This window comes from Scomber scombrus, chromosome 20 (genome assembly GCF_963691925.1).
Source record: "Scomber scombrus chromosome 20, fScoSco1.1, whole genome shotgun sequence".
In the NCBI taxonomy this organism is placed as follows: Eukaryota; Metazoa; Chordata; class Actinopteri; order Scombriformes; family Scombridae; genus Scomber; species Scomber scombrus.
The window spans coordinates 23,270,521-23,293,254 of record NC_084989.1 but is presented as its reverse complement, the minus strand read 5'-3'; the positions used below and the strand labels follow the sequence as shown (position 1 = coordinate 23,293,254).

At 40.0% G+C, this 22,734-nt stretch overlaps 1 protein-coding gene across 1 annotated transcript in view; it reads right to left on the bottom strand.

Moving 5' to 3' along the window:
- Nucleotides 1-4,864: 4,864 nt before the first annotated feature.
- The window catches only part of pld1b (phospholipase D1b), a 24,130-nt gene continuing 6,260 nt past the window's right edge, over nt 4,865-22,734 (bottom strand). The window contains exons 8-19 of the mRNA XM_062441270.1: nt 22,127-22,346; nt 18,099-18,227; nt 17,891-18,009; nt 16,584-16,697; nt 15,511-15,621; nt 13,965-14,053; nt 10,846-10,959; nt 10,350-10,399; nt 8,940-9,074; nt 7,753-7,906; nt 6,694-6,811; nt 4,865-5,780 (exon numbers count right to left, since the gene is read on the bottom strand). Of these exons, the coding sequence (XP_062297254.1) occupies nt 5,556-5,780; nt 6,694-6,811; nt 7,753-7,906; nt 8,940-9,074; nt 10,350-10,399; nt 10,846-10,959; nt 13,965-14,053; nt 15,511-15,621; nt 16,584-16,697; nt 17,891-18,009; nt 18,099-18,227; nt 22,127-22,346 (1,578 nt within the window). The 3' untranslated portion in view covers nt 4,865-5,555. The remainder of the gene's footprint in view (nt 5,781-6,693; nt 6,812-7,752; nt 7,907-8,939; nt 9,075-10,349; nt 10,400-10,845; nt 10,960-13,964; nt 14,054-15,510; nt 15,622-16,583; nt 16,698-17,890; nt 18,010-18,098; nt 18,228-22,126; nt 22,347-22,734) is intronic.

Genomic DNA, 22,734 nt, shown 5'->3' with positions numbered 1-22,734 from the left:
TTCAATGTGTCAATGTTTTGATTGATAACAGTATTCTCCAAACACTTTAATTAATTGACTAGCACTTTGAAATGTCTTTCTTTGTTATTGTGATGTTATGTTTGTCTTGAAACTGTATGTTCTGCTGCTAATCTCTTGGAAAAGAGATTTTAAACTCAATAAGACTATAACCTGGTAAAATAAAGGTTCAATAAAAAATGTTTTAAAAATGTATTTGTTACTGCTTACACAGGAGGAAATATCACAGCAAGTGGGGATTTTTATATATTTGTGTCTCCAATCCTAATCTTTGATATCATTTTTGTGTTTATGGGTAAATTGTCTTACCATGAGTCCACTTAACACACCCAAAATTATGTAAACAAAGTACTCAATGTAAAACTCCAGTTTTCACTGTAACCATGATTTCTTCAATTCTGTGTGAAGGAAATTTAGATTTATTTTGAAACACATTAAACATGTGAGGATATCTAATCAGTTTTTCATCATTTTGTATGTTCAGGATTTGTCAGGTGGGTATAAAACAGGTGCATCATGAGGTAAGATGTAACTAGTATGACCCTCCAGAGCCCCTCAGTCTTACCGGTGTCAGTAGCTGATGTATCCGCCCCGAGGATGATGTAGCCCGGTTGCTTAATGGCTCTGGGGACGGTGCCGTTAAACCAGGTTTCGGTAAAAAAAAAAATCATAACATTTTAGACCATAATCCTTTTTATAAGTGGTGATAGTAGTTGTAGTTCATCCATGACCATGTTGTCCACCACAGACTGTACATTAAAGAGGAAAATGCCGGGTAGAGATAGCCGTTGAGCAGTTAGCCAGCCGTTGAGCAGTTAGCCATTGTCTTAGTATTAGTTTTAACACGTTAATAAAGGCATTTCATTTATTACTATCGCGTTATTTCAAACCCAACTTAAGCGTCAGAAGACAGGTAAGAATCGGTGTTAAAACTACGGTCCACTACACGGCTGCTGCGGGAGACGATGATGTATTAGTTACCGGCCCTTCTCTGTCTCTCTGTCCGGTCTCTCCTTCGCTTTCTCCGGCTTGCCATTCGAACGTTACTCCGGTGCCTAATCCTGCAAGTCCTACATCCAGGCCCTCACCTGTTGTTGTCATGGAAACGATTCGACACCGAACTTCATTGATAAAAAATGACGATTTAACGTAAAGATGATTGCGATGTCTCACTTCATTTAAGTTACATTTTTACTTAAATTAATCCACATTTACCTACAAAATATATGCCGAATTAAACAATGGCTCTTAGTGTGTTACTTAACAATATAAACTTTCCATGTTGCTCGTTTTAAACCTAAAAACAAGGGTTATTTTAAATTGTGTATTTTGTTAAGGGAGTTCGGTATGGGGGTCAAACTGCTTAGTAGGGGGCAGGTTTGAGCGCCTTCAGTGGACACGCCCCCAGCTTTTCACAGCTCAAATCCCGCTTGTTTGATCATAATTTTGAAACCTGATTTTATATATTTTTTTTAATTTATGCACTATTTTGATTAAATTTGGCTGAGTGTTTAGTAACACATTTTCCTGTGGTGTGAATAACTCAGAACACATATTTATTATTGCTTTACACAGATTTTAAGAATATAAGTCTTCCCCAACACCCAGAAAAATACAGCCTTTTTTCTTATGTTACAGCCCTGCTTCTATTAAAACCATTTGATATTATAGACAACACAAAGCACTGCAATTAAATCACATACAACTTGACACTTGAATTATACATTTTACATGGATGTTTCATCACGTTTAATGTCATGTATCGTCACTACCACGCTTCATATCACCTATGCTCCGAACCTTTGTACACAGATATTTTATACCTGCATTTGGTAAATGTCCTGATTAAAATGCTAAACTTGAGTACACATGATTTTTTTGGACTTCAAGGTAGAATTAGTGAGTGAAAAAATGAAGGTCAAGTCTCATGAAAACCAGATCCATTTTCAATGACTCATTAATACCTCATTTATTCCATAATTTCACAAAGAAAAGCAACACATGACATGGTACTGCAGATTGTTTTTTTAAGGGGCCTCAACAAGAAAACAGTTTGTGCAAAATAGTGCATTTCATAAAGACACAGTGATCAAAGCCAGACAAAGAAAAGATGGTATAAGTCAGTGTCTCCACCTCTACAGCTCAGGGTTGTGTCAAATGAGGCGATGGATGTTCACAATTAATAAGTGCAATGAATGCCTGTCTTCCCACTATCAGAATAACAATGAAACCATCCAAAACAAAAGCAACCATTGTCACGATTTTCTTTTAAACTATGTTATAAATATAACAATTACAGATTTTTCCAAAGTTGAATTCAATCATAAAGGTGAAAATAAAACATGATGCAGATTTATGCGTTGAGAGGCTTTTGGAGCAGGAGGTAGAAACACAGGGAGGTAGAGAGCAAGATTAAAAAGAAGAATATATTTAAGGTCCCATTTTCCATAAATATAAACAGTAGAGTTTCAGGTGTATCTGGCAGGCACACTGTTGAGCATCAATAAACGTCCATGGCTTTCATTCAGCTTGCAGGGTTCATGCTTTTAATGGCAACGAGCTGCTGTCATGCTGTCTGCTGCAGGTAACGTCCGTGATGGGGTTGTTTTGTTTTTGGGGTTTTTTTGGTAACTTTTACAGCACAAAACAGCATCATGCAGATCACAAACACACCAACAAGGAAGACACTGAGGAGTATTAGTGCTGCGTTCCAGAAATGTCAGAAAATCAGAAATCCTGAGTTTGAATTTCAAAAAGGAAACGCAAGGTTTCCAAAGTCACTAACTTTCTCTAAAGTGTTACGAAAGTTAAGCTCGAGGTCAACTTTCACAATGATGTGGTCTTAATGCTGCACTAATCAATGATTTATATGAGTGATAGATCAAATGTGAGATGTGGAAGAAGTCACACAGAGGATTATCAGCCTCGACTCTGCTGCTCCTGCTTATTCTCTCTTAGCTCATCAGTTTGGTTTCTTCATCTCATCGACTCTTTTTCCTGCAGGCAGACGTTTTTGGCAAAAAAAGTCTAACAACAGCAGCTAAAGACTACACCTGGTGAGGAAAGTGGACGGTTTAACAGCTAAAGAGATGGATATTTTTCTCAGAAGTTGGTGGAGACCAAACCAGGACTTTATATGACTAATGAATGCTAATGTTGTGATTTGTCAGTTTCAAGCCAAAAACACATACATTTGTGTTTTTTTATCTTTTTCTGCTGCCACAAAGAGGCCAAAAAATAACAATTACTGCAGCTTTAAATGTCCTGAAACATCATGGTTATTACATTATAACATAAAGTGACATTTCAGCGACTCATACTATTAGAGTTTTTATCTAAAAGAATTTCTGTCATTGTTACCAGCAGCTGAAGCTACACCTAACCAACCAAAGTTACCTAATATCTCTGATATAAAGTCTGCTGTTACTCAGAGCTGGAGAACTATATTTCTGCTTTCAGACACCAACTGGAACGCAACCTTGTAATAAAGTAATCATGCAGAGTCTGTGTGTGTATGTATGTATGTATGTATATCTCTATGTGTGTATGCATGTATGTTTGTGTGTATGTATGTATGTATATGTATGTATGTATGTATGAATGTATGTATGTATATATGTATATGTATGTATGTATATCTCTATGTGTGTATGTATTTGTGTGTATGTGCGTACATTATGTATGCATGTATGTTTGCATGTATGCATGTGTATGTATGTTTCTATGTATGTACCCATGTATATATGTGCACTCACCGGCTTTATTAGGTACACCTGTGCAACCTAATTCAATCCAATACAACAGCTCTGCTATAAATTCTACTTTTATGAAGTTTATACATTTTCAATATTTGTAAACATTGTCAGAAAGGTGATAATTCTACTTTATGTTTATTACTGAGGTTGTACTAAGTGATGGTGGCGTACTGAGGTGCATTATATTCACTGGTATTTTGCCCCTCTCATGTATATTTATGGAGTGGACAAAATATTAGGAACACCATTCAATATAATGAACCCTAATACACCACCTAAAAACTGAAAATAAATGTAGAATTTATAGCAGAGCTGTTGCATGGGATTGAATTAGATTGTACAGGTGAACCCAATAAAGAGGACAGTGATTGCATGTATGTAGTCTAACAAACCACAAAAAGAACTACGAAGATGAGATCATTAATCTTCAAAGTATAAAAACAGGTCACTTAAGGTTTAATACAGAATCCACAGTATGAGGAATGTAATGTAATTAATGCATTAACATCAGGCTGAAGTATGTCATATTTGGCACTTGTGATTTTTCTGTTTGACATAAATATTAACTTTTAAAAGCAGGGGCTCGGAGATAGTACGTAGATATGTGACGAGACAGACGAGTTGTAGAAAAAATGGCTGGAGACGTCCGACAGGCTCTTCTTCTTCTTCTTCTCTGAGCCGCCGTCTTCATAAAAGTGTCTGTTAGTGTCTTTTCAAACCAGCGCAGAAGAGTCAGAGCTGCGTTCACCGTTCCTGGATGTTGCATAGTAGAGAACGGAGGAGCAGGCTGTTTATTTCTTTAAAAAGGAGATTATTATTAGAGAGTAATAGCCTGGTGGTGAGGGGCAGGAGGAAGAGGGCGTATCAGGCCCCCAGAGTGCATCCGTTACTTTCTTTTTACTTCTTTCCTCATCTTGTGTTTCTTCTTCTTGTAAATGTGAGGCCCATGTTGTCAGGCACTGTACGAGTTCAACGCTTCGTCTGCTGGTTGAGCTCTCTCTCTCTCTCTCTTTCTCTCTCTCTCTCTGTGTTTAAAACAACAATGTACTTAGTGTACATTTAGCACTTCTGAGACGTTGCTGTCTCTGTTCTTGGTGCATATACAGTACATGTATGTAATTTAAGCAGGTGTGATGGTAACCTTTGTGCATTCAGTGGTGCTGATGGTCCAGAGGCTCTGTCACAAGTCTGACGCCACTTTGGAGGCCATTTTTTGGCTGCTAATGTTGATCATGTGATGATAATTTTCAGGCAGTAAAACGTCTGAGTCTCTCCTATAAAACGTTCATATTAAACTCTGGGTTTAGTCTCAGTGGAAGACGTTATTCTGAGGTTTCAGCTTAATCCAAGCCGCTCTAGAATTGCATGTTTAAATTCAAGTTCAAGTTCAATTATTTGGATATTATAACACCTTCAATAGGTCGAAAATGTTCTGTGGCTCGATACAGAACCACAGTGCAAAGCTTGGGAGAAACTGCTGCCTGGCAGAGTCTACTTAGTGCAGAAAATCCCTCTTTCTTCCTTGGTAAGACACCAATGTTTCAACCACCTCGACTACAAACCTCTGCCAATGATACAGGCAGATGTTACCAGAACTGTTATTAGCTGTTGATGAAAATAAATGACTTTTAATGGAGTAAATAACTATATTCTAACTTCTCTAATCCAGGTCCTACTGTTTTCAGACACTAGCAGCTCTAAAATGGCACCAGAGTGAGCGTCATCGACCTGCCAGCCTTCCACAAGCGTGAACACATGAATGCACAGGTGAGTCCTGCCCTCTCAGGTCCAGACCTCCATCGGCACCATGGCCTCCTTGGAGCCGATGGGAGGAAGCAGGTTCTGCTCGCTCAGGAACTGCAGAGGAAACTGGACGAGGAAGCCGCGGATCTTCTTCAGCTCCTCGTGAGCGCGGGCCGGATCCTCTTTTTCCAGGCCCAGCTTGGCCAGGTAGCCTTCCAGCTCCAGGATGTTTCGGACGTCGCTCGACGGCAGAGAGCGGAAAACCTGGAGGTCAGAGAGAGGAGAGAGAAGTAGAGTCTTGTATCAAGAGAAGCATCTGAACTGGCTCCAAATAACTTTTTACCATAACCACTTATTGGTTCCTAAACATTACTTTTAATGTCTTCCATTAACATTCAAGGTTACACAGTGCATTTGTAAAGATTTTATCATATAATTGAGTGAAGTGAGCCTCCATAAAAAGTCTTCATAAGCTTTACTAAAAAAAGTACTGATACAGTAAAACATAACTGCTGAACATTATGCAGCTACAGTACACACAGCATTGTTTTCAAACTGACCTGGGATCAGCTAATGCTTAAAAATCTTTTATTTTACCTTCCTAAACACAAAAAACTTGACATTTCTGACTTTTTCTATAGCTGCCAAAATCTTCTGAAAATACCAATGATTGTTGCTTTTCATACTCAAACTATATGACAAGCAATTCAAACATGTTTCAATAAGAACGGATCAATTGAGGGACTAAATCTACTGAAGCTTTTGTAGATTTATACTTTTTATATTAAAGGATTTATATGTTTATGGTAACACAACTTTTTTTGTGTATTAAAAAATGTATCAGACACAATTTATTATTCCAAAAACTTCCTAAAATATGTCTGGAGGTGATCTTTCAGTTTTGTGGTAGTGAGATTTGGTTCAACAGTGACAGTGACAGTGGCAGTGAAGGTAATGTAAAGAATTAGCTGATCAATGTTGTAAAGATTGCTTTGATTTGTTATTGATTTATAAATGGGAATGAGAGAAGGTTTTAAGAATGATTTATTTATTTATTAATTTACTAAAATCTACTGTAGAGAATAACACAAGATTGGTTTAAAATAAACTTCATTTTAAGATAAGAAATGATTAAAAATAGATAAAAAATGTCTCCATGAAGACAAGTCATATTTACCCTCTGGTAGATGGTGGCGTTAATAGCGCAGGTGGCCATCCAGACCTCCTTGTAGAAATGGTCACTGATGGGGTCGGACACGTCGATGGAGGGATCAGTGTTTGCACCCAGAATCATCCTGAGAGGTAAAAACAGAGCAGAGAGAAGAGCGGTGAGACATAAAAGGACAATAAACAGGAAAAGAAAGCGATAGAAAGCTGCAGGAAATTGTGAGCAGATACAGACGTGATGATGAAATTTATCTTGTTGTTCAAATAATGGAGCTGAGAAATAAACTCAAGCTTCTGAATTATCAACTTTAACAGAGGATAGATGTAATAAACATAATAAATCTCTTGTTTGTCTGCAGATAAGAAAACTAGAGTCCAGAAGAAAGAGGTCAAATATCTTCTTAAAGTTCAAGTAAAGCAGAGAAAAATAAAGTCAATTTTGTGCAGGGTTATAAAACGAGAACTGAAAGACTCTGATTTTACCTGTCTTATCTACTACTTGTATCAAAATTGACAAGTTGCATATTTCTAAATTGATTTGTATTAAATAACCATAAAAAGATCATTTTTGGCCCTCTAGTGGATTCACCCTGCCATGACAGACGTTTTATAAAAAATTTATAATTCTTTAATTTATAAAGAATTAATGTGAACTAAACTTTTGCAAAAATCACAAATCGACTAAAAATTGGCTAAAATGTGGCACTTAATGGCTATAAAATAAAGCAGATTCAATTTAATGGTTTAAAACAAAGATAGAAGCATCAATGCTACATGCTAATAAATGAGTTTAAAACTGATTTAATGTTTTCTGCTTTTAAATTATTTTATGTTTAATGTGTAGCTGTATTTTTTGACACTAATCAAATTTCAAATAAATGAGTAAATGAATGAATACTGATACACTGACTGACTGTAAAGAGGTAAATCTTCCTTCTCTGTTAATGCAAGTTCACTCGTTCCCCTCATCCTATCTTATCTAAAGCTTCCCACATTTAAATTATTAAATCTTTAATGTCTAATATTAGCTGTATTTCAATCAACCAGAATTCAGGATGTTTTTCAGTACTTGAAGCACTCGAGTCGGAGCTTCAGAGCGTATTTTCCAGCTTGGTACTCCTGTCCGTCCATCACCGACGTCACCGTCTCCGAGTCCTCCACGATCACCGCCACCTCGCTGTCCCTCTTTCCCAGCATGCTGCGGTCGTTGATGTTAGCAGAACCTGCAGTAACACACACACACACACACACACACACACACACACACACACACACAGACAGGGGAACAAGAAACATGTTATTAGAGTCCACCAGCAGATGGCGCTGCAACACCTGACTTCAGATGTGCATGTTAAGACCAGGCGGGGAGTTCCGGTCCTCTGAAATGAGGCCAACGCGGAAGTAACTTAAAACTGCATTCTATCAAAAGGCCACCAGGGGGGGCGACCGTTTTGGTGTCAAAAGGACTTCTGTCTCTATACAAGTCAATGGAGAATTCACCAACTTCTCACTTGATTTCGAACCTCAGTAAACGTTTTCAAAATGTGTTTATGGTCTCAATCGCTAGTTTAAAGCCTTCTTCAATGCAGTATGATGTTCATTTGGGACATTTTGGCCTCCCTGATTTTATATGTGACGATAAAGCAGGGTATGCATTAGGGCGTGGCTACGTCGTGATTGACAGGTTGATTGGTTCACAGGTTCAGGAGGGTGCCTCATGCTCCTCCTGATGCCCATATAAGTAGAATCCGTGTTTTTATTTTTCCCAGCATGCACCTGAAATTTTCAAGATGGCGCTGCTCAGATCCGAAACTATTGGCCTCCTTGCAGCAGTCCACAAACCAATGGGTGACGTCATGGATGTTACGTCCATTTCTTATATACAGTCTATGGTTAAAACTTTAAACTCCTGAAATAACCAAACACCAATATTTAAAGGTGCAGTGTGTAGAATTTACTGGCATTTCTAGCAGTGAGTATGTTTAGTTTGTCCATTCTGGGCTACTGTAGAAACAAGGCGGGCTTTAACCGTTCAGATAAAGTAGATTAAATAGAAGAAGGCTCGTTTTAAGGTAACACAAACATGACAATTCTTACTTTTAGGTGATTATACACTAATTAAAACACACTTATGAATATTATATAACATTCCTGCCCAGTCTGTTCCTCTATATGCCACCAAATTCTACACACTGCACCTTTAAATAACACACGATCATACCAAGTGTCGTTGTGTAAAATAGGACGTATAATTACCGATGATGACGGTGTTGTCGTCGGCGATGAGCATCTTGCTGTGGACGTAGATGAGCTCGGTGACCAGCTTCCCCTCCAGGTCAGCGTGAGTCCTCAGACCAGCGATGGAGATGTAGTTCATCCACTGATCTCCCACTAAAAGCAAGAAGCAGCAGACAGAGTTTACACCTGAGCAGGTATTCACTACCAGACATTATTCTCCTGTATGGGAAGAGATTAACCCTCCTGTTGTCCTCAAGTCAAGGAAGGAAGGGAGGAAGAAGTAAGGAAGGAGGGAGGAAGGAAGGAGGGAAGGAAGGTAGGGAGGGAGGAAAGAAGAAAGAAGGGAAGAAGGAAGGAGGGATGAAGGAAGGGAGGAAAGGTAAGAAGGAAGGGAAGAAGGAAAGGAAGGAAGGAAGGAAGGAAGGAAGGACGGAGGAAAAAAGGAAGGAAGGAAGGGATGAGGGAGGGAGGAAAGAAGGAAGGAGGGAGGGAGGGAGAAAGGAAAAGAGGAAGGGAGGAAGGTAGGGGGGAGGAAAGAAAGAGAGAAGGAGGGAGGGAGGAAGGAAAGGAAAGAAGGAGGGAAGGAAAGAAGGACAGAAGGAAGGAAGGAAGGAAGGAAGGAAGGGATGAGGGAGGGAGGAAAGAAGGAAGGAGGGAGGGAGTGAGGGAGAAAGGAAAAGAGGAAGGTAGGGGGGAGGAAAGAAAGAGAGAAGGAGGGAGGGAGGAAGGAAAGGAAGGAAGGAGGGAAGGAAAGAAGGACAGAAGGAAGGAAAAAAGGGGGATGGAGGGAGGACAGATGGAAGGAAAGAAGGAACCGTCAAAACAGACGGGGTCAATTTGACCCAGGAGGACGACACGAAGGTTAAGAAATATTTGGCACTAATGTCGAGTCTCTGTGTGACTTGAAATGAATGGTTTAAAAAAACCTGAAAAACGAGGAGTGTGGTTACTCAAAAAACCAGCAACAGATGTGAAGGTTTCGTCGTTTTTGGCTCTTCTGTTGTTTTATATGTTTGTGGTTTTGTGTGTGAGTTTGTGCAGTTGGGGTAAATAAGAGGGTTTGGTTGAGTTCTGCTGTGGATTTAAGCTTTAATGACAGACTACAATCATTTGTATATTAAAGGACACACACACACACACTGTGCTGTGTATGCCTTCCCTCCAGAACTACATGTGGCTATCATCAAAAGAACACATTTAGAGTATTTTGGTGGTGTTAAAGAGATTTAGTGCTGTACAGATATAGTTATTATAGGTATTAGAAGTAGTTTAGTAGTTTACGTTTCACTTTTTAAACAGCTGAAGGCTACAACTGTACATCCAACCAGTGTAACCAGTGCAACCACATCTTCTGTCAGTGACTCATCAATGGAGAAACTGACAGTGTGACCGCAGGCTTACAGCTGTCATCGTCTGCCTCTGACTTACTCTCTTTCCTGAGCTGTGAGATGATGGACTGGTCCCCTCTGTTCATGGTCCTGCAGGGACAGAGGCACAAGAAGAACATCAGTGGTGGTGGATGAGCAGCAGATCCACATTCCTCACAGTACAAGCCTTTGTGTGTCAGTGTGTTTGCATGGGGAGGGCCGAGTGTTTACACAAGAATGCAGGCTGGACTGTAAAATAAATGTCAGCCTCGAAAATGAAAGGCATGTACACACACACACACACAGACACACACACACACACACGTATGTGAATGTACGTACTGAGTTTACAGCCCTGTGGTTGCAGAGATAAGGTGTGGCGGTAATCTATTTTGCTCCTTCCGGGATTTAACCCTCATTAAACAAACCTAGACAGCAGGTGAGTTCATGAAAGCTCTCTTATCATCATGGTTGCGCTCATGCAAACACACACACACACACACACACACACACAAACCAACAGATACACACAAACACAGAGATACACACAAACACACCTGTAGTTAAAGTGCATGACAGCCTGGATGGCGCTGCCCCCTCCGGTGTTGATGTCGCCCTCGAAGCCAGGCAACAGAGGCGTCACCACGTACACACGGTACTTTTTACCCTCCCTAAAACAAATGGAAAACACAGAGAGATAACATCATGGATATATAACGATGTAATGATGTAATAAGTACAACTCCAAAAAACGACAGCTGCAGATGTTTACTTTGCGGCAAAAACTGCAAGAACACTGAAGAATGTTAAAAACTGTAAGGCTTTACAGAGAAGTCACAAATCTAGCAGCCATATATGGATCATCCCTGAGGTTTACTGAAGAAAAAGGTAGGAGGGGAGGAAGAAAAGGAGGGAGGAAGGAAGGACGGACGAAAGAAGGAAGGTAGGGGGAGGAAAGAAAGAGAGAAGGAGGGAGGAAGGAAGGAAGGGAGGAAAGAAGGAACAGTCAAAACAGACGGGGTCAATTTGACCCAGGAGGACGACACAAAGGTTAAGGCCCCTCCCCCTCCTCCTCCTGATGAGCCCACTCTGTTCTGATTGGTCGGCTTCAGGAAGCTTCTACATAAACTAACTATAGTAGCAGGATTTCACTTCTTTTTCTCCTTCTTTACTCCAAATGTTCAACTTCTCAAATCACATCCGTACATGTTGGAGCTAAAATCAGCTCTGAAATATGAGATTAGGTAATGTTTACAACCGTCGCAACAAAAACTACAGAACGGTGGTCATGCACAAACAATCTGACATCATCACGAAGAGGAAGTAGAGGTAACTTTGCAAATGGAGCATTCAAAGCAGGTTAAAGCCCTGGATTATGACCTGAAGGCAGCATTTTTACATATGTTCACCCCAAGTTTTGGAAGTTCGACCATGTTTAACATCCAACATCAGAACAGGACATAAATAACCACTTTTGATTAATTAACTGATTTAAATTTGGTTATTAAATACCTGCGACAAAACCTCCAACACATGTTAAGCATTTCTATATTAGACTGTCTTGTTAGTGACATTATGGTTCTGATACTAATACATCTGCAATGAGATAAAAATGTGCTGGAAGTATTGGCCCAACTGATGCATTATTAGTCTGGCTCTCATCTCTTCTTCCATAATGTCTATTTTATGACGCAGCTCAGGAAGTTTAGAAAAGGAATGCTTCAGTTCTTCCAAGCGCGAGTATAAAATCATAATAATAGTCTTCTCAGTAACTTGTGTGACTCAACAGTTTTACAGCCAGAGGTGTAAAAACAGTTTGCAAATCATTTGGAAGTTGAAGACCTCTCTTACTGTAACACAGCTAAATGCTGCTGAGAGGTGTTTGAAAGGTGTGTTAAAGACTGAAGGTGAGACCAATTATGCGAAGACATCATCAGTGGATGCAAATCTGAGCAATAAGAGGTCCGGATCTAACAGTGCGAGTTAAAAAAAAGTGTTTCAAATTTAACTTATCTCAAATCTTTCTGACTGAAATTCATAAATGCAAATAAACAAGAAGAAAAGAAGAATAGGTGCAAAAAACAAGAATTAAGACAGTTTTAAGATCAGCTAACTGTACAGCCTGTATATTCAGTTGGTTGCAATCTGCAGCATCACCACCAGGTGTCACTAAATCCTACTAACTGGTCCTTTAAATAACACACAGCATTTTACCTGAAACTGACTGAACACTATGTTTTATAACTTTCCTACTTCATATGAAGATGAAGATGAAGGAAGGAAGGAAGGAAGGAAGGAAGGAAGGAAGGAAGGATGGATGGATGGATGGATGGATGGATGGATGGATGGATGGATGGATGGATGGATGGATGGATGGATGGATGGATGGATGGATGGATGGATGGATGGATGGATAGATAGATAGATAGATAGATAGATAGATAGATAGATAGACGAATTAATAGATAGATAGATAGATAGATAGATAGATAGATAGATAGATAGATAGATAGATAGATAGATAGATAGATAGATAGATAGACAGATAGAACGATAGATTGAACGAATGATAGAACGATAGATATCCAATGGATAAACTTAAGAGTAATTACTAAAAATACCCCAAAATTGTACTAATAAAACAAATATATATGTAATAAATAATAATAAAATTATGACAGCTGTGTGTTTTGTATATTAAAGATGTAAAATATGCCAGATTAGCATCTAGCAGCTGCTGTTTGGTGTATATCCATTGTTACAACTAATAAACAACCAGACAGGTTCTGGCACATTAAGACAAACAGTGTTCTTCTTTATATCAACTTACACCGAAACGGAGAGAAACAAGAAAGAGACAACATTTATAAAAGCTGTCACATGCTGTTTATACATTTAAGCTTCTAGAGAAACCAAGTCAGGTTAGTGTGTGTGTGTGTGTGTGTGTGTGTGTGTGTGTGTGTGTGTTCATGTGATTGAGTGTTGAGCAGGATGTGTGTCCTCTGATAAGCTCTGATTCCCCAGACAACAAAACATCATGCAGAGAGAGAGAGAGAGAGAGAGAGAAAGAGAGAGAGAGAGAGAGAGAGAGCGAGAGAGAGAGAGAGAAAGAGAGAGAGACAGAGAGAGAGAGCGAGAGAGAGCGAGAGACAGAGAGAGAGAGCGAGAGAGCGAGGGAGAGAGAGGGAGGGAGAGGGAGAGAGAGCGAGAGACAGAGAGAGAGAGAGAGACAGAGAGAGAGAGAGAGAGAGAGAGAGAGAGAGAGAGAGAGAGAGAGAGAGAGAGAGAGAGAGAGAGAGAGAGAGAGAGAGAGAGAGAGAGAGAGAGCGAGCATAAATGTTCACGGTGGCCAAGTTAAACACGACTTATGACATAAAAACAGTCTATTAGTCGTCTGGAAGGTCAACAACGAGGAGAACTGGATTACATCCGCCATTAACAATGTGTGTGTGTGTGTGTGTGTGTGTGTGTGTGTGTGTGTGTGTGTGTGTTTTCTGGGAAATCATTTCAAGATAAGCCCAAGTACACACATACAAGGACAATGTTAGTGTTATGAGTATGAGTATTTTTCTTGGAAATCATTTTGCCTTAATACTAAAACACACATATAGTTGATAAACCGTGTGTGTGTGTGTGTGTGTGTGTGTGTGTGTGTGTGTGTGTGTGTGTGTTTTACCTATATGCTTTGATGATGCGCTCGGCAATCGTGTCTCCTATCTTGTTGAAAACATGCCTGTTGTCTGCACAGCTGATGAAGAACTGATTCTGAAAGAGATAACAAACAAACACACACACACACACGTCTATAAATGAACTTAAAATAACTTTCATCATTCTGCTCTCAGCTCAGGTTTATATCACGTGTCTCCGGCTGTGAACGACAAAAACAAGACAGCTATAGGCTTTAGATTGAGAGTGTGAAGTTTATACTTGGAGCGTTAATGTGTCCAAATTTAACTGTTCGGCTGTAGAAACTAATTAATTAGAAACCTGGTTATCTGTATATATGGACAAGAAATCAGTGTTTTCCAGGAGAAGTATAGCTTCTTGTATGTATGACATTTAAAGAGGACACATTCTGCACATCTCCAGCTCTATATTAATATTCTGTGTCTTTACTGGAATATCTTTACATGATTTCCGGTAAAAACTCCTTATTTATCTTCTACTGGTCCTTTATGTAGCTGCTCAGTTCAGCCTCTGTCTATTAACAGGCCGTTTTAGGGTTATTGAAGTGCATATAAACACATTGTTTAGTTGGTTTGCATTTAACCTTCGTGTCGTCCTCCTCTCTGTTTTGACTGTTCCTTCTTTCCTCCCTTACTTCTTTTCTCTGTCCTTCTTTCCTTCCTTCCTTTCTTTCCTCCCTTCCTTCTTTCCTCCCCCCTACCTTCCTCCCTTCCTTCTTTCCTTACTTCCTCTGTTCCTCTTTTCCTTTCTCCCTCCTTCTTTCCTTCTTTCCTCCGTCCTTCCTTCCTCCCTTCATTCTTTCCTCTGTCCTCCTTTCCTACCTTCCTTCTTTCCTTCCCTCCTTCCGTCTGTCCTTCCTCCCTCTGTCTTTCTTTCCTCCCTTCCTTCATTCCTCTGTTCTTCTTTCCTTCCTTCCTCTGTTCCTCTTTTCCTTTCTCCCTCCTTCCTTCCTTCCTCCCTCCCTCCCTTCCTTCTTTCCTTTCCTCCTTTCCTCCCTCCCTTCCTTCCTTGACTCGAGGACAACAGGAAGGTTAAAGGAAATCCAATTTATCACACCTTAAATGTCACAAAATGAACAGAAACATCCACAGGACTTAGTGAATATGTCTCCTGCACCGACTGTTTTAATTGATTTCTGGCTGCAGCTTTTTGTATTTACCAGGAAACTGCACTCTCTCTCTTTCTCCATCAATTATTCACTGACTCAGCCTTTATAAAAAAAAACTCTTTGCTCAGAAGTTTGAGTGAATATTACTGCCGCATTAGGAAGTTGGAGGGAAATACTCCAGCAGGGTTGTGCATAATATTTGCTGCACTGTTAATCCATGGTTACAGTTAGTTTCATCATCATCAGTGTTGTTGCTGTGGTTACCTTAAGTTTAATAAAACAGACCAGAGTTATGATAAATGTCCTGATAAACAATTTCAACCAACAGAATGGACATATTTCCCCATTGCATGCACTGAGGTGATACATGCATGGTTGTTAAATGGTGCATTATGCCTCTGATGTGCAGCAGATAGATGAGTACCTCTATGTAGATGAAGTATTGGCTGTTTTTGATGGTCTCGACGTAGGCGTTGTGGATGGACTCCTCGTGGTATTTAATGCCAGCAGACCAATCAGAAGCTGAACGAAGGATCTGAGAGAATAGGATGAGAAAATAATGTCAGTCTTCTGTAGGAAAGACTCATAAAAGCTTTAACTTAGAGTCTGCAAAGAGGAAGTTCGGTTCAGTTTCAGTGTGGATGAAATGTTTGTACTCGACCGTGAAGATGAAATATATACACTGTGAAACTGAAATAAACATCATCCCAGTCTCTGGACTCTAATGTTAAGCTGTTTATTTTTCTACATGCAAATTATATACAAACTGATTACATACTATAAACCAGTATGCACTATTTAATACTCCTTAAAGTAAGCATTTCTGTCAGTCACCATAGCAAATATGAAATTCATGCACTGTATGGTGTTGATAATGAAAATGTAAGATGCATGTACTTCAATCACACTGCAAAGAGCAAGTTAAGACCTTTTTATAACTATATTTGATTCAATTTAACTCCTTTTTCATGGTCATACCAGCCAAAGAATGACATGAAACAAGTAGACATGATTAGACCTATAATTATTTATTAAGTGTATGAATTTATTAACATTTCCCAGCTTGATATAACAGTGATTTCTAGTTATATATTTAATCATATAACTGGACCTGGACCCAGATAAGTGGCAGAAAACGTATAAGTGGATTACCAATGAAAAAATAATGTTAATTTAATAGTTAATTTAACTATTTTTAACTCAAAACTTGTCCATTGTGACAAGACAATGAGCTTCCTTGCTACTGCAGCTAATAATAATGATTATTTGGAAAGCTGCTAATTCTCTTAAAATGATTTAATACTAGTCATTAATATCATTCTTCCAGCTGTGAGAAGCTCTTCCATTTCCTTTGTGCAATGCATTTTTATTAAGTATATTTACTCTTTGAATATCTGTGACTAGACTGGATTTTGTCACTATTTATAACTTGTGAGAAGACGAGAGGTGAAAGCTGGCAGAACGACAGCGAACAAACTGCTGTGAAAACAAACCGACCTGGACTTTGGCGGGGGTGCAGTCGGGGACTTGGTATCGCTGCTCTCCGGCGGTGGTGTGAGACTTGGGCAGCAGATACGGGTACGACAGAGAGCGATACTTTGGCTTCACGAGCTGGTGAAGAAACAGGAGAAAAAGAGTCAAACGGAGGTCACGGTAAACACTGACTGGGATGTCAGAGGCGCTGATGCTGATACTTTGCTCCACTGTGAGTAGAGACCCAAAAAAAAGTCTTGCGTCAGTCATGATACCACAACAAAAGTACGCCTGGTTGAAGAGTTCAATTCCCCGTCTGTCTCTACATTCTCAACTATCAGACAAAGACAAACTCTGGAGATGCATTTTTTTGCATTTGTTCTTCAAATCTAATTCTTCTTCTTGCCTTCATAAATCTAATTTCACCTCTTAACCTTCCTGTTGTCCTCCCGGGTCAAATTGACCCCGTCTGTTTTGACTGTTCCTTCCTTCCTTCTTTCCTTCCTTCCTTCTTTCCTTCCTCCCTCCTTCTCTCTTTCGTTCCTTCCTCTCTCTTTCCTCCCTTCCTCCTTCCTTCATTCCTTCCTCCCTTCCTCTTTTCCTTTCTCCTTCCCTCCTACCTTCCTTGTTTCCTCCCTCCCTCCATCCTTCCTTTCCTTCCTTCTTTCTCCCTTCCTTCCTCCCTCCCTCCATCCTTCCTCCCTTCCTTCTTCCTCCCTTCCTTTCCTTCTTCCCTCCCTCCTTTCCTTCCTTCTTCCTTCCTTCCTCCCCTCTTTCCTTCCTTCTTCCTCCTTTCCTTCCTTCTTCCTTCCTCCTTTCCTTACTTCTTTCTCCCTTCCTTCCTTGACTTGAGGACAACAGGAGGGTTAATGTTACTGTACCTGCTCTGCTGTTATACTAAATCTTATATATAAATGTATATGCATGATTATGGAATGTGCTTATGTAATTATTTTGGCTTTAACCAACCCTGAGCTGAGTTCTGCCAGGTTCTCGTCTAGACTGTGGAACCATTGGTGTTATAACCTGAATGCACCTGTCTGTTTATTTATTTCTTCTCTCTATTTTATATTCTTTTGTATTTTATTGTGATATGGACCCCCAAATGAGCTGCGTCCTTATAATAAAGTAAAGTTTGAAGTTTGATGTTTTCCACTGGAGAGACTTCCAATAAATAAAACAGCAATGAAAAAGTTGGCGTCTTACTTTATGAATATTTAACAGAACAGATCAAACAAACTATCACTGAGATCAAACCTGATACTTCAAGTTATTTAGACACTCAATCCTGCCTCAGTACACCAGAACCAGCAGCAGCCGTGACCTCTGACCTTTGTGAAGTTCCACCGCTGGATGAAGTGTCTCGCCACGTCCCGAGCAGCCTTTCCGTGAACCACCGAAGCAATGTCGTGCCAAGGCATCCGAGGAGTGGTGTGCCTGTCTATAAAGTCTAAAACAGCAAAAAAAAAGGGTAAATACTTCATTCTGAGCAGGAATATGATTAGACGTGTCAGGTGAGTGAGGCGCTGGTGCTCTTACCATCGAACGGTTTGTCCAGTTGGATCCAGTCTTTGTGCACAAAGTTGCAGTAGTCCTTTCCGTGCCAGAACCGCGTGTTTCCAAACAGCTCTCCCACACCTGTGTGCAGACTCCGCACTGAACCACTCCCTAAAAAATACACACAAATACAGTTATTTATTGATCATTAGGAGCTTAAATCAGCCTTGACTGCAGTAAAGGTTCCAGGAATGCTTTAAGACTTCAGACATGTTTTGTCCATTTCAACCCTGGAAGTCTAGATCAGGTTTTGGTTTCTGGAGTTTCTAGTAAAGTTCTGGATGTTGCTGACTGATCAAACACAATCAAGACATGCTCAAAATGTATGTAGAGGAATATTTAGACTGTTTCATGGTCATACTATTTAAAGAACTAGTGCAGTGCCCGTGCAAAATCTGTTTTTGCGTGTGCAGACATCCCAACCTGCAGCAAATGTGTGCTTCTTTTACCGATATATTTAACTATATCTTTTACATTTCTCATCCAAACAACGTCAAACTTGGCACTGCACTTACTCATGCCCATAGCAAGACACCTGTCACGTTTGAAATCAATCGGATGAACGGTTTCGAGAGAAATGCGAATAACAGACAGACAGACAGATGTTCTTGTCATTTATAGATAGATGATAGAATACCAGTTGGGACATTAAGGCCTAATTTATAGGTATTTCTTTCTGTCAGTTCTTCTCAGCTGTATATACTGTATAACAATAATTCCTACTGCTATAATTAATAATTTAACATAACTAAGCAGGTATCTCTGGGTCTGAAAAGTGAAACCAATGCAGAAGTAACTTAAACCTGCATTCTCTCTACTGGCCACCAGGGGGCGACTCTACTGGCTCAAAACAGAAAGTCTATAAAGTCTATGAGAAAATGACCCTTCTTCTAACTTGATTTATTACTTCAATAAACAGTTTCCTAATGAGTTTATGGTCTCAAAAGCTAGTTTCAAGTCTTCTTCAATACAGCATGATGTCCGCTTTCTAAGTTATTGCTCTATTTAGATTAAAATGGATGATAAAGCAGGGTGTGCTTTAGGGTTTTATGGCTGCCTTGTGATTGACAAGTTGCTACAACCCTGTGGTCCAAATATCACTTCTCATCACTTCTGGCTCCAAAAACACTAAGATGGCGACATTGAAGATGCCAAACTCGTGGCTTCTAAACCACAGTCCACAAACCAACGGTTGGCGTCACAGTGGTTACATCCATTATCTTTATATAGTCTATGGACTCGACCCAGATAAGCATCAGAAAACTGAAGGATGGATTTATCACTTGCATAATAACTAATACATTTAATTTAAGTTTATGCTGAAATCTGACTGGATGATTCTGACTGAGACTCTGTAAAAAAAAGGATTAAACAGCTTCCTGCAGCACAATCTACTGTTGTACCGTCTGACTCGTAGTTTATAGATGCAGAACGTCTCCCAACAGCCCATAAACACTAATGTAACGGTCTACAGCAGGTAATACAGATTCAGACAAGACATTTAAGAGTTTCTAATACCTATTTGTGGAAGTTGAATGCAGAAAAGATAGAAGGTATTGTGAGATGGACTACTGCATCTTTAGTTTTTGTCTTGACTTGCAGCCAAAAAGACAAATATAGATTTAAGCAGTTCAAAAGAGGGTGATATTGTAAAAGAAAAAGACTCTTTTTGCATTTGCAACATGTATTTTGTGACATTTAATTTTAGGGACAACCAGTAGCAAAACATTACAAGTGTCTGCATGTTTATCCTCTTCAATGAAGGAAATTTGGTCTTAAACTTAGTCACGGAGAGGAAAGAAGCCTGTTTACAGTGGTTAGAAAGTGATACACCGGTGTTTGGAAAATGCTTTGACAGCACTTTTAAAGAAATGAAACAGCAGCTGGAAAGAAGACAAGTGTGTCAAAGTCAATGAATGATGCATCAAACCTCAGACAGCAGCTGAAAGCAGCATAAAAGACCTGCAGAATAAATTCATCTTTCAATATTTTATACTTGACTTACCTGAAACACAACTCTATAGCTTGCACTAAAGTAATGAGATTTTAGACGGAGCTATTTCTTCCTTTTATATTTGTTTACATTGGTGGATGTTTTTCTCATATTCATCTCTGACTTCCCATCTATCACATCAGCAGGATAAACAAAGATCATCCTGGCAAACAAGCAGCAACCACTCCCGATAGCTATTAAAAAACCTACGGCATCTGTTTTACTGCAGAAATAAGAGACGTGTGCCAGGAGAGAAATACGAGACTGTGTTTGTGTGTTTTAAACAAAAATACAAGGTTAACGTGATTACAGGCTACAGCATCCCATCAAATCAAACCTCAGGCCTGTTTAATGTGCGTGCAAGAGGCGGAAAATAGGAGAGATAGGCCCCCACGTTGCAGTTGATTCCCCACAATCAGACCAAACTTTTCAAGTGGTCCAGTTGGAGTTATTTTAAGTATTACCCTGCTTCTCATTTTTATACATTTTCCTCTGTGCCTTCTCCATTTCATTCACCAGTATTTATATCAATATGTTTTCATCCATGTGGTGCATTGCTTTTTTTATTGAAACGCAGCAGTTTTCACTCTATAAGCAGCTGCTCTTGTCCACATCACAGATTGGTCATGCAAAAAAAACTTCACATCAACCTCAACACATCAGAGAAAAAGTGCTTCACACGTGCACACACAGGGCTAAACTGATGTCCAATCTACATCCAAAAACCACAGCAAAGCACACTGAAAAACGAGGGGCTGCCATTTCCAAAACCAGCAGCCCGACTCACCAGCCTGACACTGGCCGATAGGTGTGGTCACCCTCAGCTCCACCAGCCTGCTGGGGATCAGACTGTGTTGGCTGGTGACGCTGTTGGACCAACCTACAGACAGAGCGTCCAAAAAAAAAGCACTGAGATGGCAGCGGAGATCGAGGCTATCGCTGCTGGATGAAGAAGCAATAAAAACACCAAAGCTGCCAAAAGCCAGAGCTCGAAAAACTAAATGTTCCTCAAGGTTTTGTTCTTTAATTGAGGCAACTTTCTATTTTAATACAAATTAAAAACACCATGATTAACTTTAAGCTTTTATCACCAGGTTTAGAGTTGTTCATTTAACCCTCCTGTTGTCCTCGAGTCAAGGAAGGAAGGGTGGGAGGGAAGAAGAAAGAAGGAAGGAAGGGTGGGAGGGAAGAAGAAGGAAGGAAGGAAGGGAGGAAGAAGGAAGGAAAGGAGGGAGGGAGGGAGGGAGGAAGGAAGGAAGGAAGGAAAGAAGGAAGGAAGGAAGGGAGGAAGAAGGAAGGAAAGGAGGGATGGAGGAAGGAAGGAAGGAAGGGAGGAAGGAAGGAAGAAGGAAGGAAAGGAGGGAGGGAGGGAGGAAGGAAGGAAGGAGGGAAGGAAAGAAGGAAGGAAAGGTGGGAGGAAAGAAGAGAGGAAAGAAAAGAAGGAAGGAAAGGAAGGAAGGAAGGAAGGAAGGTAGGAGGGAGGGAGGAAAGAAGGAAGGACGGAGGGAGAGAGAAAGGAAAAGAGGAAGGGAGGAAAGAAGGACTGAGGAAAGAAGGAAGGGAGGAAGGTAGGGGGAGGAAAGAAAGACAGAAGGAGGGAGGGAGGAAGGAAGGAAGGACAGAAGGAAGGGAGGAAAGAGAGAGGAAGGAAAGGTGAATGGAAGGTTTTGTTCTACTTCAATGTCGAAAAAAGGTTAAAAATGAGGCCAAGTTATCGTTATAATTTCAGAATTAATCTCTTAATGGAATAATAAATCATCTCTAATTTTAATGCATATATATATAATGCTGGCAGTGGCTTCTCCCACTTAAATTACGTTTTCAATTTGGCCTCAATCACATTCAGATGGGCCAAACAGAGTCATGAATGGAAAGGGTTAAAATTAATTTTGGTGCATTCACTTTAAGTCACACTGAGAAAATAGCGCCGACCATCTAAATACTAAACATCCCGGTAAAAATGGTATAATTTGAGTGTAAAGAATCAGTTTGTGCATCATTTTATGTATAAACTCACTCTCTTCGGGCTCGGCGTCGCTGTCGCTGTCGGGATGAGCCAGGCCGTGTTTCTGCAGGTGTTTCTTGATGCTGAACCTCGTCCTCTTCATCCTCCCCTGACCCTTCAGCTTCGGCTGGTCAACCGAGTCCGTCACCGTGAAAATGTTCTTCCCGTTGCCGTGGGAGACGCCGCCACTGCCGTTGGCCGGGGGGGTCATGTTGGCAGGGGAAGTTTCAGCCTTGGAGTGAAAAAGACAGAGCAGGGTTAATTATGGTTTTAGTAACAGTGGTGATGTAGTGGAGGTACATGAAGTCAAAATAGATTTTTAGAGATATTTTGCCAGAGATGGAGAGTTTTATATAAAAGTATTACTGTATATCCCTTCTGTTGTCCTCGGGTCAATTTTAACCTCGGAGGACAACAGATGTTAACTCAAAACTAAGGTATAATTTAATTTAAATGAGGTCTACTGACCGTAATTTAACAAAAAATGTGTGTAAAACTTTGTGGTAATAAGTTGGAATGAAGTTTAAATCCTGAAACTTGAATTTAATTAACCTTTGTGTCGTCATCCCGGGTCAAATTGACCCCGTCTGTTTTGACTGTTCCTTCTTTCCTCCCTCCCT